The 19,763-nt window shown below is 37.8% G+C and overlaps 1 protein-coding gene and 1 pseudogene across 2 annotated transcripts; both read left to right on the top strand.

Moving 5' to 3' along the window:
* The first annotated feature begins 898 nt into the window (after positions 1 to 898).
* LOC143547271 (uncharacterized) lies at positions 899 to 12,836 on the top strand. The gene is made up of 7 exons (XM_077038737.1): positions 899 to 927; positions 1,014 to 1,229; positions 3,590 to 4,228; positions 4,962 to 5,324; positions 5,407 to 5,585; positions 6,385 to 9,294; positions 10,000 to 12,836. Exons 2-7 carry the CDS (start codon positions 1,028 to 1,030, stop codon positions 12,571 to 12,573), a joined length of 6,867 nt encoding a protein of 2,288 aa, XP_076894852.1. The 5' UTR covers positions 899 to 927; positions 1,014 to 1,027; the 3' UTR covers positions 12,574 to 12,836.
* Positions 12,837 to 14,743: 1,907 nt separating this feature from the next.
* Positions 14,744 to 19,272, top strand: LOC143547270 (lipoxygenase 2, chloroplastic-like; annotated as a pseudogene). The gene is made up of 9 exons (XR_013137742.1): positions 14,744 to 15,197; positions 15,281 to 15,548; positions 16,140 to 16,390; positions 16,904 to 17,221; positions 17,296 to 17,380; positions 17,493 to 17,602; positions 17,678 to 18,001; positions 18,084 to 18,350; positions 18,419 to 19,272. The product of XR_013137742.1 is annotated as a lipoxygenase 2, chloroplastic-like (transcript).
* The last annotated feature ends 491 nt before the right edge of the window (positions 19,273 to 19,763 follow it).

Below are 19,763 nucleotides of genomic sequence, written 5' to 3'. Positions count from 1 at the left end.
GCACTTGTTATTATTAATATATCGTTAGACTATCACTGCTTAAGTAACCACTTCATCTTGACTACTACATGTAACTAGGGATGCCAAACAAATCTGAATTTGATTGTAAACTCGATTACTTGAAACAAACATTTATGTTGACCCGAACCAAACACAATTTCCTTTTTATTTTGCTAATTTGTCCTTAGACGATAGAGTAACGTATTGACCTAAGGATTTTAGTTTTAATATAAAAATTAAAATTATAAGGAATGTATTTGTCAATTCCAACGGATAGCTTTAAACAAACAAACAAATAGTCATACGCCATACCTAAACGTTAAAGAATAAACAAATGCAACTATTGGACTAGGTTTTGAAAAATGTGTTTACAATTGGATATGAACCGAGATTACCAATAATCGTCATTGACTTCCCAATTATAAGCCGCTATTGTATCACCCGCAAACTGAATCAATTGAACAATCATGAAGCAATAGAATAACATGTTTTTTCGTTTGTTTGTTTGTTTTTTCTAATGTTTTTTTTTTTTGCAATTCTTCTTTTCATACAAAGTAAATATATCGACTGATCATTGATCAAAGGTCGAAGTTGAATATAGGGGAGACACAATATATTAATAGGACCTATTAATTCATGGAAATATGGAATATTGGTCCAAGACACGTAACTAAAATACAATGCATGTAATGACCATTTCTCCATGTAGTCTTAATCATTTAGTTAGTCATTGTAAACGTGCAAAAATTCAATTTATACATGTTTCACTAACTTCATCTATATATCATGCTTTTAAATCCCATTTGTAATCTGTATAAAATAGTTCGATTAATCAACGTATATATAGCTTCTTTTAATCATACAACTAAATAATAGTTATTACTAAATTTGCAGGTATATTTCTTCGTATTCGCTTGCTTCTTTTAGGTACGATCGTGTTTGGTTTGTATTACTTCTTTTTTCACAAATATAATTTAGTTTCTCAGTTGATCAAGAAGTTCTGACATCAACAGAAATACTAGAGGATATGGAGACGGGAGAAGCGATAGAAGATAAGTTCTCGAAGGCGCATCCTTGTTTTCAAACCGACACAAGAATCGGGATTATTGGGGGTGGTCCGAGTGGGTTATCGGCAGCTTATGCACTATGCAAACTCGGTTACTCTAATGTTACTGTTCTAGAGAAACATCATTCCGTAGGGGGAATGTGTGAATCTGTAGATATTGAAGGTACGTTTTGTTTTGTGACTATATACCATATACACTTGATAACTATTAGGTATATATTTATAGCGTATGGTCACCGTATGGATCAAATACAAATTAAATTAACGTGTTATTCGTGAGAATCAAGTAATGTAATTATACTATTTGATTCGCATGTTTAGTACAATTTTTTAGTTTGTACGTTAACTTTCCCCTGTATTTATAAATCTTGGTTTCTATGCTAGACAAGTTTTGCTCTTACTTTGTGTGTTTATAAAAGGTCTTTAAAATTTTGGGGATAAATACCAATTCTAAGGTCTGAGACAACCCAAAAAGCAATTGATGAGATCACGATATATTTTATAAGCCTACTTGGGTATTGAGTATTTGTTTGTAAGAACTTAATATTTTGCACTTGATAGTTTCAACTCTAGAAAAAAGAATCCAGTAAAATTTTTATTTTACTTACATAAACGCATCCATATATCATATATATGGGTGCCTAGATAATATTTATATTGATTAAGTTATTTCTTTTTATTCTTGCTCGAGCCGGATGATGAAAAATTATCATGTCTAGTTCCTCCGGGGGATGAATATATAGAATTCACCTATACCAATAACAAAAAAACATGACTTGAATGATCATGTATTAAAAGCTAAATTGGCTAAAGATATGAGTCACAATTATTACAAGGAACCCGCATGGCCCAACGATCTTTAATATATTTTTTCGATAGTAATTTTAGGTACCATTGCATGAAACATAGGATTAGCGGTTCTAAAACCATCTATGATTGATGAACCGACAAATCCGTTTTAAAAAAAAAGTCATGAAATACAAAATGTCTAAAGTATCTACTTTGCTTGCTATCATCATAAATATCTTGAAATTGACCAATCTGTTTTCTTTTTTCTTGTTTATCACAAAAGTTTTTCAGAAGATACAACTTTTTGGATATTTTTGTGTATTTGTTTTCTTTGTTTTTTAAAAATACCTTGCTATATATATAATAATTATAATAGAAAATGATCAAAATAGATACATATTTTTTTCTTCTAACAGAAACTTTGATTTGTAGCCTGTAGCTTTCTATACATCCCTTACTAGACCAATCAGATTCTGTTAAGAGGGACAAGCCGACTAATATTAGCTGACATATTTTAGACACAAAAATTTTTAAAAATTCAGGACAAGAGTTACTTGACATCCATCCCAAACAAGCTAAATTTAACTCACTAACTCCAACATTTTAGCATTTTATAAGGCAATATGTACTGAAGAGTCTTTAAAATGAAGTGATTTATAACATTTGATGTCCAGTCAGCAAATATGAAATTTTGTTTTACGGGTGTAATAGTTTTGTAGCCTCTCTCTCTCTCTATATCACACATAATATAATAATATTAATCCTCAAACCAAGCTAGCGATAAAAACACATCACCCCATTGTCGCCCCTCTTATCGGGGCGGGGGGGGGGGGGGGTGTTCCTCTTGAATATCGTTCTTCTCGCCCATTACACATAGACTAAGGCAAATACAGGGGGTGCAAACGAGAAGAGTTGCTCGAGATCGGCTCGTTAAAAAGCTCAATCGAGCTCGAGCCCGAGCTCAAGCCTAAAAGCAAGCTCGTTTAATATAAAATCCCGAGCCTAAGCTTCGCTTATCAAGCTCGAGCCAGCTCGCGAGCCTAAACGAGCCTGTCATTTATATAATTTTTTAAAATATATATTTAATATCGTTCTTGAATATCGCGGGGGGGGGGGGGGGTGTTCCTCTTGAATATCGTTCTTCTCGCCCATTACACATAGACTAAGGCAAATACAGGGGGTGCAAACGAGAAGAGTTGCTCGAGATCGGCTCGTTAAAAAGCTCAATCGAGCTCGAGCCCGAGCTCAAGCCTAAAAGCAAGCTCGTTTAATATAAAATCCCGAGCCTAAGCTTCGCTTATCAAGCTCGAGCCAGCTCGCGAGCCTAAACGAGCCTGTCATTTATATAATTTTTTAAAATATATATTTAATAATTATTAGTTAATATATATAATATCATGAAAAAAATAAATAAAAATAACTACATAATATATATTATTTTATACATAAAATATTATAATAGAAAAAGATATATAAAAGTAATCATAGTTATATAAAAATAATTGATAAATAGTAAACGTGTCGAGTCTGAGTCGAACTCGAGCTTAAAAATATATTCACGAGTTGAACTTGAGTTTTGAAAATAGAGCTCAAGCTCGAGCTTTGTATAAGCTAAATAAGCCGAGCTTGAGCTCAGCTAGACTCGTTTGTACACCTAGGCGAATAAAAGGCCAACTTTCGCTTCTTATTTGACTGAAATGAAGTTGAATTCTTATTGTCAAAACTTTTGACCAGGAAGTATCTATGACTTGGGAGGTCAAGTCCTAGCAGCCAACAGCGCACCAACCATCTTCCACCTGACAAACCAAATCACCGCCGAAACAGAAGACTTACACCACCACAAATTCGCAACCATCAACACCTCAACCGGACACTACACCGACACCAAACTCATCGACGACTACATCTCCATAATATCCTTAACCTTAAAACTCCAAGACACCGCCAACTCAACATCCCAAACCGGCATACACGCAATAACCAACATCGCTTCAGACCCAACTCCTTCATTCCTCAAATCCCATGGACTCAGTATCCCAAAGTCCGTTGCGTACGGGTTCACAGCTTCTGGTTACGGGTTTGTTCATGACATGCCGTATGCGTACGTGCATGAGTTTACTAGGACGTCAATGGCGGGAAAAGTTAGGAGATTTAAGGGTGGGTATACGAGTGTTTGGGAGAGGATTAGTAAGCAGCTTCCGGTGAAGGTTTATTGTAATGCGAGAGTGGTGAGAGTTGGAAGAAATGATGATGGTGTTAGTGTGGAGGTTGAGATTGGTGAGAAGGTGGATATGGAGTTTGATAAGTTGATAATATCGGGTTCGTTTCCGGTTGATGGTGGGAAGACGTATAGATCGCCTTTGGAAACCACAGGTTTGTTTATTTTCTTGTTTCAAAAGTACATCATTAGGGTGATTAAAGTAGTTGAATATGCAGTGTTGGCGGTGGGGTAATGACTAGCGATTGATAGTTAATTGGGATTCATCGGATAAATACTTTAAAGTTAACACGGTATAGACGTATAGTTCAAACATAAACAATTAAACGTAAGCATAATAAATCAATGATAAATAATTGAAACATACCAGTTCCAGGGTCATCACGAAAATCGTTAAAAATTTTTGAGACGAAGGCGAGAAATTTTTTGGGTCTTTAGTAAAAAATATTTATTGGGCTTAAACATTTATATGTTTAAATGGGCTTATTTGTTATGATTTGGGTTGTACACTTGTACAAACAATTTTCTTTTTTTTTATATAGAAATGGACTTAAATAAGTTGAGTAATTGGGCTTATACTTTAAGAATACATATATTTTTAAAAAATATAAATATACAAATAAATAAAAAAATTTGGGCTACTGGATGACCGGGCCAGGGGCCGTCGACTACCCGGCCCTCCTTCAAAGCAGGCCTTGATTAGTTCATGGATCAGGTTAGGTACTCGGGTTAATGGGTTAAAACCAAGGTTTGATTTTCACACCTTTGACCGAAAATCGCATTGATAAAGTACCGAACTGGCACCAAATCATGATTTTTACAACACTGTAAATATCTGTAACAATGGAATAGAGCTTATTTGATTATTGTTTTTGATGTTTATTGCAGAAGAATATGTAAATAAGGCTATGGATTTGAGTGATCTTGAAAAGGAATTATTTAGTAAAGTTGAGACTATTGATTATTATACAACCGTGTTGAAGATAGACGGGTTGGATCATATTCCAGTCGGGTTTTATTACTTTGAGGAGTTTATGGATGATCCAAACACAATTGGCAATCCAGTTGCAATGCAAAGATTCTACTCAGATACAAACATATTCTTGTTTTGGTCATATGGCAATGCAGCAGATATTGTGGGCGAAACAGTCATGAAGCTTGCGGTTGATGCAGTCACGCGAATGGGAGGAAAGGTTAATAAAGTAATTTTACAACGGCGTTTCAAGTACTTCCCACATGTTAACAGTCAAGGTATGGTATTATTTTAAGGTTTGATTTTATGAAAATTATGTACTGATATTGTTAAACTGATACCTGTTGAAATGAAATGTAGAAATGAAGGATGGGTTTTATGAGAAGGTGGAAAACCGGCTTCAAGGACAGAATAATACTTACTATGTTGGAGGATTAATGGCGTTTGAGCTAACCGAAAGGAATGCATCGTATGCGTTTTCTTTGGTTTTGAAGCACTTTGCAAGTTATAACCCGAAACCGAGTTTTCCATATATTAAGGTACAAAACTTTATATACTAGCTAGAACTTGCAATTTTGACCCACTGGTCAGTTCAGGTAATGTTTTGACTTATGGGTGTTTGGGAAAACTGCGTATTGTGTTTTCATATAAAGGGCTAAATACAGTCGACAAGTCGTCTAAAGTGTATTTTTAATACATAAAGTGATAAGACCATTTAAAACCATTTTTTCTAAAAGTTATAATTGAAATAATATACCTTTCATAACCATATTTGACAAGCTGTGTATACGAGCCGACCCCGAGCTCGTCTAAGCTCGAGCTAGGCTCGTGAGTGGTTTTTAGCTTGGGTCGTTTATTATTTATTAATTAATTTATATACATCTATAGTTATTTTTATCTATGTTTTAGGTATAATATGATTTTTAGATATAACATAATGTATATTATGCAGCTATATTTATCACAGTCTTATGTATAGTAATTGTTATTATTATCAAAATATATATTTAATATACTAAATAAAAATCATATATTTAACAGGCTCAATTAGATTCGCGAGCTAGCTCGAGCTCAATAAGTGAATATCGGGCTCATGCTCGTTTATTAAACAAGCTTATATTTAATCTCAAGCTCATTTAAGCTCCGCTTAATTCGAGCTTTTAACGAGCTGATATTTAACACGCTAATTATTTACAAAGTTTCACAAAATGTGGACCAAAAAGTGCCCGACCCGTTTGACTTATACAGTAACTCACCAGTTTTGACGTGTTGCCCAACTCGCTCATTCTACCACCTCAATTAAAACTGTTACCTAATATAGACCCTTTGGTTTTGCAGAGACTGTTCACTATGAAACCCGACAATTCTTCCTGGCTTTCTAAACAACTAAACGAAGCACCCGGGGTTGACTTTCCAAATATCTCATCTATCGATGGTTATTTAAGACACTGGGGAAATCATGAAGTCATCGCAGATAAAACATTGTACACTTGGATCAATGCTAAAGGCGAAACAATAAGTAGCAGAACATATAAAGAGTTAGATAATAATGCTTCTTATATAGCTCACAAGCTCTTAACTAACAAAAAGCCTGTCATCGAACCCGGTGATAGAGTTCTTCTGGTCTACATACCGGGCCTTGAATTTATGGACGCTTTTTTCGGGTGTCTAAGAGCTAGAGTCATACCCGTACCCGCCATTCCGCCCGACCCGTCACAAACGGGCGGGCAACCACTTCTTCATATTGAAAACATTGCAAAAAGAACAAAAGCAGTTGCAATATTATCCACTTTCGGGTATCATGTTTACGTGAAAGCGAATTCTGCCAAGAACAAGATTATGTTAACAGGTAAACGAAAAAACTCCGGGTCTTGGCCGAATCTCCCATGGCTGCATACGGACTCTTGGATCAAGAACTCGAAAGGGTGTCATGTCAGCTTTGATGATGCAAGCATATTGGTTAAAGAATCTCGGGTTTTGCCAAAAGATTTGTGCTTTCTTCAGTTTACATCGGGCTCAACGGGTGATGCTAAAGGTGTCATGCTGACTCATACCGGGCTTATTCATAATGTTAAGTTAATGCGTTCGGTATACAGAAGCACATCAAATACAGTTGCTGTAAGCTGGTTACCTCAGTACCATGATATGGGCCTCATTGGCGGGCTTCTTACCACTTTGGTTAGTGGCGGGACTGCTATACTGTTTTCGCCAATAACGTTTATTAAGAACCCGTTATTATGGCTGCAAACCATGAGCAAGTACCGGGCTACTCATACAGCAGCCCCGAATTTTGCTCTTGAATTGTTAATAAGAAGATTAGTTTCCAAAAAGGAAAAGATTATGAAACTTGATCTTTCTTCCATGGTTTTTCTAATGGTTGCTGCTGAACCCGTGAGACCGAAAACTTTAAAAAGGTTTATCGAGTTGACTCGTGATTTCGGGCTTTCTCAAGAAGTGATGGCGCCTGGTTACGGTATGGCTGAGAATTCGGTCTATATAAGTTGTGCATATGGGTTAGGCGAATCGATTTATCAAGATTGGGAAGGAAGAATTTGTTGTGGGTATGTGGGCCCGGATGATGCTGATGTGGATGTTAGAATTGTTGATCCCGAGACGGGTGAAGAGCATGTGGAATGTGGTAAAGAAGGGGAGGTTTGGTTTTCTAGCCCGAGTGCGGGTGTCGGGTATTGGGGGTTGGAAGAGTTGACCCAGAAGACTTTTCGAAACGAGCTTCGAGGGCGTTTTGGGAAAATGTACATTCGAAGCGGGGACTTGGGTCGGATTGTTAACGGGAAGTTGTTCATTACTGGGAGGATAAAAGATTTGATTATTGTTGGCGGAAGGAATATATACGCATCGGATGTTGAAAAGACGGTTGAGTCCTCGTCTGAGGTTATTCGACCCGGATGTTGTGCGGTTGTAGGTGTTCCTGAAGATATATTATTGAATAAAGGGGTAATAATACCCGAAAACCCGGATCAAACTGGGTTAGTTGTTATTGCAGAGGTCAAAGGAAACAAGCCTCCACCAAATGATATTGTTGACCGGATTCAAACCGTTGTTGCGGAAGAACACGGTATAACAATTGCTTCAGTTGTACTAATCAAAGAAAGAACCATTTGCAAGACGACATCTGGCAAGATTAAGCGGTTCGAGTGTCTAAAACAGTTTACAGATAGTAAGCTGCAAGAAATCGAACCGATTCAATCCACAACAATTCAATCTACAACCCGTGACACAAAACGTACTGATTCGGGTATTATATCTAAAGAAGATATTATTAATTTTTTAAAAAAACTTTTATCTGATCAAACTGGAATTTCCATTGCAAGCATCTCGGTAACCGAGAGTCTTGTAAATTATGGAGTCGATTCGATCGGTGTGGTCCGAGCAGCTCAAAAGCTTTCGGGTTTTCTCGGGATTCCAGTGGGAGCAATCGACATTTTCACCGCCACCTGTATAGATGACCTGGCAGATTTCGCTGAAGATCTTTTAAGAAAATCTTTCCCGGATAGCACACGTTCTTCACCAGACATTCCTCATAAAAAAGCCGTTTCTGTTAAATTTCCGCTTAATGTTTCTTCAACCCGTAAATTCGGTATCTGGGCGTGTCATATTATCGGGCTCGTTTACATCTCATTCTTGCTGATGGTACCCGTTTATCTCTCGGTTTCTGCTTTCACAAATATAATCTCAAAAGGTGGTAACTTAATAGCAGTAGCATGTGCTCCTTTAGTTTGGATGTTTTATATGATGTCTACTTGCATAACTGTTGGTATATTTGGGAACTCATTTCTTCAACCCAACTACGGTTTAATCCCGGATATATCCATTTGGTCGGTTGACTTTGTGAAATGGTGGACATTATACAAAGCACAGGAGGTTTGTTCTCGGGTTAACGCTGTGCATTTAAAAGGTACAGTTTTTGCGCGGCTATGGTTCGAGATGTTAGGAGCAAAGATCGGGTCATCAGTGGGTCTTGATACTGTCGATATTACCGACCCGTATTTGGTCATGATTGGAGATGGTGCAGTGGTTGCAGAAGGTGTATTGATTCAAAGCCATGAGGTTAAAAATGGTGTTTTGAGTTTGCAGCCAATCAGAATTGGGGAAAACTCGTGTGTGGGCCCGTATGCGGTGCTTCAGAAAGGGAGCTTTGTGGATGATGGAGCTGAGATTCCGGCCTTGCAGACTTGTAAAGATGGTCAACGTGAGTTTAAGATGTCCAAGATTCCTAAAGTTGAACAGGTTTGTATCACTATCTATTACCTTGATCTATCGTATTTAGTGGTTGTATTAGTAAGGCTGCTCAAAAAGCTCATGGTGCTCTTGAAGTCGGTTTTTTTGTAAACTAGCTGAGCTGAGCCAAGCCGGCTTGGCCCGTAAGCGAGTTGTGCCCGGACTTAATACTATATGACATTTTTTAATTGAAGCAGAAAATATCGCAAATTCTCGTTTGGCTCATTTAAAAGTAAATCCAAAATTTTAATCTTTATTAATTTAACCCAAATATCTGTATGTATAAACTTTTAGTTCTGTAGTTTATAGATTCTGCATTATGTGTATGCTACATACATTATTTTCTAGTTTATACATATCAATATGTGTCAAAAATTAAAAATAAGCAAGCTGACTCGAGCTCAACATTTTGGCTTGTTAAGATGACTGAGCCTAGCCGACTCGGTTTTTAAACAAGTCAAGCCCGAGCCCACTCTGGCTCGGCTTAGCTCGTTTACGACCCGAATATAATGGTCCGGTTGGTTAACGGGATATATTTTGTACAATTTGGGTCGGTTTGAATCCAAATTTAAATATATTTTGTACAATTTAGAGGTTATTTATGGGCTGGTATGTCGGGTCAGCTAACGCGTTTGGGTCTAAAAACGTCCCATTTTGCACAATTCGGGTCTGGCCGAGTCCAAAGCTAATAACGTTTCTGAACCTTGAGTGCAGGGTACTATTTTAAAAAATAATACGAATGGATGGCTCGAGCCATTTTACCATATTATTGGCATCTACACGGTTGGTTTGATGAGCTGTCTATCTGCAGCCATTGGTTACATTCTCTACACATGGCTACTACAAAAGCCCCAACCTTTACAACACTTGGGCTTTCTTTGCTTATGCGCCTCGGTCCACTTGCTTCCGTTCAATGTCATCGCTTACATTATCATGTTTAAAGATATTCCCGCCAGCCCGTTAACTTTCTCAATCACCATCGCAATCGGGTACCTCGTTCATGGCGTTATTCTCACTTTCCTAACTTCGGTTTTACACCGAATCCTCTTAAGTTCAAAACAAGAAAACCGAACCGTAATGTGGTTTTGCCATCGGTTAACGACTTCCCTACATTTAAAATTCGGAAAGTTTCTTTCGGGAACCGAAGCTTTCTGTTTGTACCTTCGCATGTTAGGTGCAAAGATTGGCAGTCATTGCTCGATACGAGCCATTAACCCGATCACCGATCCAGAGTTAGTTTCGATCGGTGATGGGGTCCATTTAGGTGATTTCAGTCGCATTGTCACGGGTTTTCACAACTCAAATGGGTATGTTCGTGGGCCCGTGAAGGTGGAAGCAAATTCGGTTATCGGAAGTCAAGGAGTTGTCTTACCCGGGTCAGTGGTCAAGTCCAATGTCATTCTTGGTGCACTCTCGGTTGCACCCGTGAACTCAACCCTTCGAACCGGTGGTGTGTTTGTTGGATCACAAAACCCGGTCATGGTTAAGAATATAACTCACTGGCTAGATGATCGGATCGAAGAAATGGATAATAAGTATAAGAAAGTACTTGGGAACCTTGCTGCAAACTTTGCTGCTGCAACTTTAAAAGTCAAGTCAAGATACTTTCACCGAATTGGTGCAACTGGAAAAGGTTCTTTACGGGTTTATGATACCGTTCCTGGTTTTCCCGAACACAAAATATTCGCACCCGGGAAGTGTTACCCGATCATCATTCGTCATAGTAATTGTTTAAGCTCGGATGATGATGCGAGACTTGACCCGCGAGGCGCTGCAATAAGAATTCTTTCGGACAAGACTTCGATTCTTGATTTGACATTAAAAACGGGTAACGCGTTTCACGCGCGTACAATTGGTGACTTTGCTACATGGTTGGTTTGTGGGGCTGCAGCGCGCGAGGAGCATGTGAAGCACGCGCCTCATATCCGTGACGCGATGTGGGGGTCGTTAAGAAACACGGATTCGTATACCGAGTTGCATTATTATTCGAACATTTGTAGGTTGTTTAGATTTGAAAATGGAGACGAAATGTACGTTAAGTTTAAGTTGAGACCGTTTGATGCAACGATCGGTGAGGATTCGGGGAAAGTGGAACCCGCGGGGATACTCCCGCCCGAAACGGGTGCAATCCCGAGAGACGAGAATGATAAACGCCCGCTTCTGTTTCTTGATGAGGATTTTAAGCGCCGTGTGCGTTCGAATGAACATGTTCGGTACGTGCTTCAGTTTCAATTTCGTCACGTACCGAACGATGAAGTGGGATGTGAAACCGTACTCGATTGTACCAAACCGTGGGATGAAAATGAATACCCGTACGTCGAAGTGGGCGAGATAATAATCGACCAGCTACTCACCGATGAAGAATCGGTTAATCTAGAGTTCAACCCGTATCTAAAATGCCACGAAATCGATGTTATTCGGGCCACATCGTGTACCCAGAGTGCGTCCATGGATCACGGAAGATCGGTCGCGTACTCGATCTGCCAGCATTTACGCAACAACAAACCGTTACCGGAGTCTTGGCGGGACTTTCTCGAACATTCTGATGTAAACGTCGACCTCGCGGGCTGCCCGATGACAGCCCGAGTCGAGAAGCCCGATACTCAAAACGTGACACTCGCGAGACCGTGGTATAAGACCGTGTGGATGATGTCGGGTCAACCGTTACTTCAAGTCATCATACCTTATTTTCTAATGGGGATGGTTATATTCACTCCTCTTAACACGGTTCTTCACTTAAAATCGCATGACGTTAATCCGTTTAGCCAATTGAGTTGGCTAATACCGGGTTTTTGGGTCGGGTCAGGGGTTCTAGCCGGGGTGGTTTGCGGGCTAGCCAAGGGGGTTCTTGTGGGAAAGAAGAAAGAAGGTGAAACCGTGATGATATGGAGCACGGGTGTGTACTTGGACACGGTTTGGCAGGCGGTTAGGACCGTGGTAGGGGAATACTTTATGGAAATGGCTAGTGGTTCGGTTTTGTTCGGGCTATGGATGAACCTAATGGGCTCACACATTGCTTGGGACAATGGAGCTTATGTGGATAGCATGGGTGCGGTGTTGAACCCGGAGATGGTGACGGTTGAACCGTACGGGTGTGTTGGGCGTGACGCTTTGTTGTTTGGACATGTGTACGATGGCGAAGGCGGGAAGGTGAAGTTTGGAAAGATTAAGGTTAAAGAAGCGGGTTTTGTCGGGAGTCGAGCAGTGGCTATGCCGGGAGTTGTCGTGGCGAATGGGGGAAATCTTGGGGCCTTGTCACTTGCTATGAAGGAAGAGATTATTAAGTAAAAGTGTGTAAAATCTGGGTTTAAGTGATTCTAGTAATGAATATGGTGTGATTGTGTTTTTTTTGTTATGTATATTGTGTAATTTAAATGGTGCTTGTTATGTATATTGTGTTATATTAATAATTAAAGTTATTGTTCTAAGAATCAACACTATTAACACATAATGCCGTTTTATTATATAATAAATCTTTCGACTTGTGTTGTAAAATACATCTTTTCATTTTTATTCAAATTCATAAATTCCAGTGAAGGTTGAGAAGATTTTGGCAGCCTCTCTATCCCTATGGGATAGAGGTAAGGCTGTCTACATCTTACCCTCCTCAGACCCTACCATAGCATTGCTATTGGTGGGATATACTGAGTACGATGATGATGATGATGTTGAGAAGATTTTGGGAGACATTAAAGTGTAACTGTGTAAGCTTCTTGTGGATTGAAAATAGGACTAGAAGTGTTGATTTAGATTGGGTTATTAGTTTTGTTTTCTGGTTATTACTTATCCCAGCTAGCTTCTTGATAGTAGAGGTGTTCGGTTTGTGCATGTATTTCATCTCAAAATAGTAAGAGCGACAACTTTAATATTCAACTTAAAGTCGTCTTATAAGACCATTCGTAGTTGGGCTTTTTAGGAGACGTTTTAGGTCCAAAATGCCTGGGAAGACCGCCCCTCTAGGCATTATGGATGGCATTTTGGTGAGGAATAATGTGGAGAAAACTCTAGAGAGGGGTGAGTTTATCCAATCATTTTTTTTATTTTTAAATTAAATGTTTATTTATATTAAATAGTTAAAAAAGTAATTGATTGCTAGAGAGTTTTAACTACGTCCATTTTTTACAACATGTTGAAATACCGCTTGGGTGCCACATGGCGTAAAATTACCCGGAAAACTTAGTTTTAACTATGCAGGCGGCATACTCTAGGTATTTACTTGGCTCCATACTGAAATTGTTTTGTACAAACATTAAATAGCCTTTAAGAAGTTATGGGCTTTGCATTGGGCCTCATGCCTCTGACCGGTGGTAGTTATACATCAATTTTATTTTCAGAAGATAATATAAACATATATAAAATCAGAATATTAGGTATCAATAACATGTACAATAAAAAGTATTAATATTTTGGCCCTCTTAAATATACAGACTTCAATTATTTTGATCCACAATAACACGTTGAAGTTCCAACCTCCTCCTGACCAACTAATAGCGACCATTCGTTGAGGAAACACACACTTTAATATAACTTTGGGAAATTGAACGGGATAAGTTATCTGATTTAAAACTGTCTCAAGCTATACATAAAATAAATGTTAGGTTTCTTGTAAATTTCAGAGGGATCTTTAGAGGGGTTTATTTGTTTTTGTCGGTTTTTCTATGTAGATAATACACATTGAGTAGAGGAAAGATTCAAGTGATCAATGCTAGTCTTTCAAGCTGAAGGCTCAAGATATGATGCAATTGCTATCACGACACAAGAAATCAAATAAATAATTATGCTATTTATGTCATTTAAATGCAATTTCCAAATATTTAGCCAATTAAGGTTGCTGTAGAAGTCAAATGTAAACTTGGTGTCTGTCTCTTGTAATAATGCTTGTTGTCCTATTTATCTTTGAATGCACACACATAATAGTTAATTATATACATGTAAATAAATTAAAATAAAAATACGGTGATCGAAAATCAATTTTATAAGTAGCTTGTAACGATGCAATCATAGTCGGTCTTGAAGATTTAAGTGTCCTATACGAGCCGATAAAAAGACCCTTAGGCCCTAACGAATTATATAAACTAACTTTTTAAATGATTATTAACATTATAGTAATAAACATAACAAAATTATAATACTGGTTTTTTAGGTTTTAACATGATATACAGAGAATCTACTAAGTTTTTCGGTTTTATATTGTAAATATATATATATATAAATTTAGTGTCCCCGTAAAAAACATGCCCAAACCGGGAGTATTGCCCTCGCCTATAGCCAACCCTGGTTGCAACGAGGTAGTAGTAAAATATATACACGCAAAGAGGGACAATTAAAAAAACGTAATATTTTACAAAACTACATATCATTGTTTTTTCGACTAGTTTTATGAATTTAATATCCCTTTTAGTTTTTCTCCTCTAGTAAAAATTTAATATCACATCCTCTATTCCTCACCCACCCCACTCCACCCCACCCCTATAAATAGAGATTATTGTTCCAAGTTTTAAGTCACACCAACAAGAGCCAAAGTGGTAAGTAAAGGAACAAAATGATGTTAAAGCCACAAATCAACCAAGCTCACTCTCTTCACAACCTTCTACCACTCCACAAGCCCTTCATCACTGGTGACACCACCAATCATTCCTCCTCCTCCGCCTACTCCCCCGCCATCATTCGCCAACACACGCACACTAAAAACTCCAATGTCGCACATGCTCGGTCCACCTCAGGCCTTAATAACATTAAAGCCGTAACAATACCCTTTCTTACCAAGGCCACCGCCGTTAAGGGCGTCATCACCATCCAACCAACTATTAGCTCTGCCCTTGCTGGTGTAAGCATTGGTGGTGTTGTTGATGGTGTTTCGGATCTTCTAGGACGGTCCTTTTTGTTGGAGCTCGTTTCTAATGACCTTGATTGTACATAAACATAATATTATTACATGTGACATGTGTCGTGTTAAAAGTTATATAGACTTTAATTTTTAATTTACTTGATATAGCAAAGGGCAATCGGAAGACTGTGAAGGCGTATGCAAGATACGACGCATTGGATTTTCACATTAACGTGTACACGTATAAATGTAACTTCGACGTCCCTGATGATTTCGGGGAAATTGGAGCTATATTGGTGGAAAATGAGTATAGCAAGAAGATGTTCTTTAAGACCATTGAACTCAATAATGGTGTTACTTTCACATGTGAATCTTGGGTTCAATCCAAATATGATGTCCCTGGGAAAAGAATCTTTTTCACTGATAAGGTAGTCTTGTTTATACATATTTACAGTAACTAGAGGTGGCAAATGAGTTGGGTTGGGTCGAATGGGTCATGGGTCAAAACGAGTTTGAGTCAGAATGGGTTAGGGTCAGAACGTGCCAATTATAAAAATGGTTGTTTTGATTTGGGTCGGAATAAGTTAGGGTCGGAACGGGTTTCGTTTTTTTTATCGAGGATAACGTCGAAAACATTTTAGTTTTTTTAGATTTTTTGTTTTTTATTTATTATTTATATTTTGCGTTATGATTTTTTTGTTAATTTTTTATGGGGTTTTCTATTAAGATCAAAAACCTTAAAAAAATATTCAAAAAAAAGTAAAAAAGTTCATATGTTTTTATGTTTTTTATGAAATGGTTACTATTAGTAACCATTACATAAGTTTACATTATATATATAACTATTAATATTTTATGTTCTTTGAAATAAATTTATATGTTTTTCTTACTTTACAGGGGTTAAAATAGTATTTCAAATAGTTAAAGGACCAAAAATTTAGTTTATAAAAACTGAAGGAAATAAAAAGAAAATAAAACGGTTATTTAAACTAGCTAATTGCCGCCAACAGTGAGTTTTTATTTGAAGGTTTGTTTGTGTAATCTTACCTTCCGTCCAAACGCCAAAAGCACTGAAGTCATTAAGAGAGGAAGATCTGGAGTCTCTTAGAGGCAACGGAGAAGGAGAGCGTGAATCGTACGATAGAATTTACGATTATGATGTTTACAATGATCTTGGAGCTCCTGACCCGAGCTTAAATTTAGCTCGGCCTGTGCTTGGTGGCGAGGAACATCCTTACCCTAGGCGGTGCCGTACTGGTCGCAAAATGTCCTCCAAAGGTACAATTGGGATTATTAATATGAGATGAATGAATGCCAGAATTGAATTAAAATTTTTGTTGATTACATGAGGAGTTTAGAGAAAATAAACAAAATATGCAGAATTATATGAAGAAATAGTGAAAACTAAACAAAATATGCTGAATTATATGAAGAAATAGTGAAAACTAAACGAAATACTCCATCCGTCCCATAAAAAGTGTCATGGTTTGAAAAATAAAAAATTCAAAGGAGATTGAATGATTATTTTTTTTGCTTACCAAATGACAATAACACCCTTGGAAATTGGGTTCATCAATATTGTTTATTAATGTTAGTTGTGTGTGTTTAAGGGTAAACTTGGAAATTGGATAATAAATTTTGTAATGGAACAGACAAAAAAGAAAATATGGACACTTTTAATGGGACAGATGGAGTATGTTGAATTACTAGTAGAAATAGCGAAAAGTAAACAAAATATGTTGAATTTAGAGGAAGAATAAGTGTAAATAAACCAAATATGTTAAATTACAGATCCATTGACGGAGACCAGAACTTTGCTACCTTTCTATATACCATGCGATGAGGATTTTTCAGAGATAAAGAGTGCAGAGTTTGGAGCAAGGACTTTATACTCTGCGGTGCATGGAGTTCTACCGGTTTTAGAGTCCGTTTTTGAAGACAAATACAAGGGATTTTCATTATTCACAGATATAGATTTGCTTTATAATCAAGGTGTTAATGTTCCTCCCCCTGATAATGGCATTGCAAGTATCTTACCAAGACTCGTAAAAGGCGCTGTTGATACTACAAACACCGTAATCAAGTTTGAGACCCCTGAAACCATTGACAGTAAGCATTTATCCTTTATCGTTCATTAGTGCAAGATTTATTGTGTGTTAACTTATTAATGGCTCTAATTACAGGGGACACGTTTTCTTGGTTCCGAGATGAGGAATTTGCCGACAAATGCTTGCTGGTCTTAATCCGTGTAGCATACAGTTGGTTACGGTACATATGTTCATGTGAAAATTTCATATCATGACTTAAGAAAATTGTTTGTGTAATTATTTATCTTTAAAGACGCAAAGTTAAATTAGATGGTGGCTATTTATATTACTAGGAATGGCCATTGAAGAGTAAATTGGACCCCGAGATTTATGGACCACCGGAATCAGCAATCACCAAGGAGATTTTACAGGAAGAGATTGGAGGTTTCATGACCTTTATGAGGTAATGCAACAATCAACATGATGCATGTATCTTAGTTTGGTGCCTTATGGTTATGAAATGTCACTGAATATTAAGAAAATTGATTATGTTGTTGTAGGCTTTAGCACAAAAGAAACTGTTCATGTTGGATTACCATGATCTACTCTTACCTTATGTGAATAAAACACGAGAGCTTAAAGGTGCAACTCTTTACGGTTCAAGAACTATCATGTTCCTTAAGCCTGCTGGAACTTTGCGCCCCCTAGCCATTGAGCTGACTCGTCCACCATCTGATGGGAAACCACAATGGAAGCATGTGTATACTCCCACTTGGGACGCTACTAGTTCCTGGCTCTGGAAGCTACCCAAGGCTCAAGTCTTATCCCATGATTCGGCCTATCACCAATTAGTTAGCCACTGGTTGGTTCTCTTTTTTCCAATAATAATTTACATGTCTAGGCATTTATCCGTGCTAAACATTTTTTTGTTTTGAATTATGCAGGCTAAGAACACATTGTGTTACAGAGCCTTACATAATTGCCACCAACCGCCATCTTAGCCAAATGCACCCTATTAACCGACTACTTCTCCCTCATTTCCGTTACACTATGCAAATCAATTCACTAGCTCGGTTAATTCTCATTAATGCTGGTGGTATTATAGAGTTAGCGTTTTCTCCTGGGAAATATAGTATACAACTCAGTTCTGATGCATATGATCAGCAATGGCGATTTGATCATGAGGCACTTCCAGCAGACCTAATTAGCAGGTACCCATTTTTTTGAAAAAAAAAACATTATCATATTAAAGAAATTAATAGTATTGTTTACATCTTAGGGGTATGGCGGTTGAAGATCCAACTGCACCACATGGTTTAAAACTAACTATTGAGGATTACCCATTTGCAAATGATGGTTTGCTTGTTTTTGATGCCATCAAACAGTGGGCTACTTCTTATGTCAACCACTACTACCCACAACAAGATCTTGTAGAATCTGATGAAGAGCTTCAAGCATGGTGGAATGAAATCCGTATGGTCGGTCACGGAGACAAGAAAGACGAACCGTGGTGGCCACAACTCAAAACTCAAGACGATTTAATTGGTATCGTTTCTACCATTATGTGGGTGACTTCTGGTCACCATTCCGCAGTCAACTTTGGTCAATACGACTTTGGTGGTTACTTCCCTAACAGGCCGACAATCGCAAGAACCAAAATGCCTAACGAGGACCCCACAGACGAAGAATGGGACTCGTTTCTAAAACGACCCGAAGATATGTTGTTGAAGTGTTTGCCATCCCAATTCCAAGCAGTGGAAGTGATGACGGTTTTAGACGTTTTATCAAGTCACTCACCGGACGAGGAGTATATTGGTGGGACCATCGAGCCCGCATGGGAGGCAGAGCCCGCTTTAAAGGCAGCGTTTGAAGAGTTTCAAGGAAGGCTAAACGAGCTGGAAAGCATAATAGACTCAAGAAACAATGATCCCAGTTTAAAGAACCGAAGTGGTGCAGGGCTGGTTCCGTACCAACTCCTGAAGCCATATTCCGATAAAGGTGTGACTGGGAGAGGTGTTCCAAACAGCATATCCATCTAGTTGGTTTAATTGGGTTCGAGTCCCTATAGTTGAGTAATGGTTTGTGTGTTAATAAGGTCATAATCCATAGTTTAGTTGTGTTTTATTTTGATATGGAATAAGTTCATCAGCCAGGCTACAGAAATGAACCTATAATATTATCAAGATGCCTTATATCTAAATCCTTTTCAAATTAATGTGCCCTATAAAATGTATTACGGTTCTTTGACTTGTTACTTTGTTTAAGTATCTTTTTGCCACACCAATATTGTCATGTTTAGCATGAAGTGAAGTAAGTATATCATATGTACTTGTATCTGGTGCTGCATTGTCATATGTTTATGTTTAACTTGAAGTGAAATTAGTATATTATTTGTCTATACTCACTTTTGTTATAATTTAAACATGTTATTGAATCCGAACTGTTGTAATAGTTTAGACGCACATTATAACTAGCTTATGCGTCAACGTATGTATGATTTTGAACACCTACTTAATAAATGAACCACAATTTAGGACCAAAAGCAGGCGTCAACTTTAGTAGCCGCTTTGAGGCCCCAAAATGCTTGTCCGCCATCGTCAACAGTAAAATGGGATTCAGACCTT

Source organism: Bidens hawaiensis, unplaced genomic scaffold (assembly GCF_021521415.1).
Source record: "Bidens hawaiensis isolate Kalapana, Puna unplaced genomic scaffold, B.hawaiensis_p1.1 tig00014686_1, whole genome shotgun sequence".
NCBI classification, from domain to species: Eukaryota; Viridiplantae; Streptophyta; class Magnoliopsida; order Asterales; family Asteraceae; genus Bidens; species Bidens hawaiensis.
The sequence above is the reverse complement of the archived record's forward strand: the minus strand, read 5'-3'. Positions and strand labels throughout refer to the sequence as shown.

Coding starts and splice junctions, on each gene's coding strand:
- LOC143547271 (XM_077038737.1), top strand. CDS start 1,028: ATGGAGACGGGAGAAGCGATAGAAGATAAGTTCTCGAAGGCGCATCCT. Junction 1,230..3,589: donor TGAATCTGTAGATATTGAAG/GTACGTTTTGTT, acceptor ACTTTTGACCAG/GAAGTATCTATGACTTGGGA. Junction 5,586..6,384: donor CGAGTTTTCCATATATTAAG/GTACAAAACTTT, acceptor TTGGTTTTGCAG/AGACTGTTCACTATGAAACC.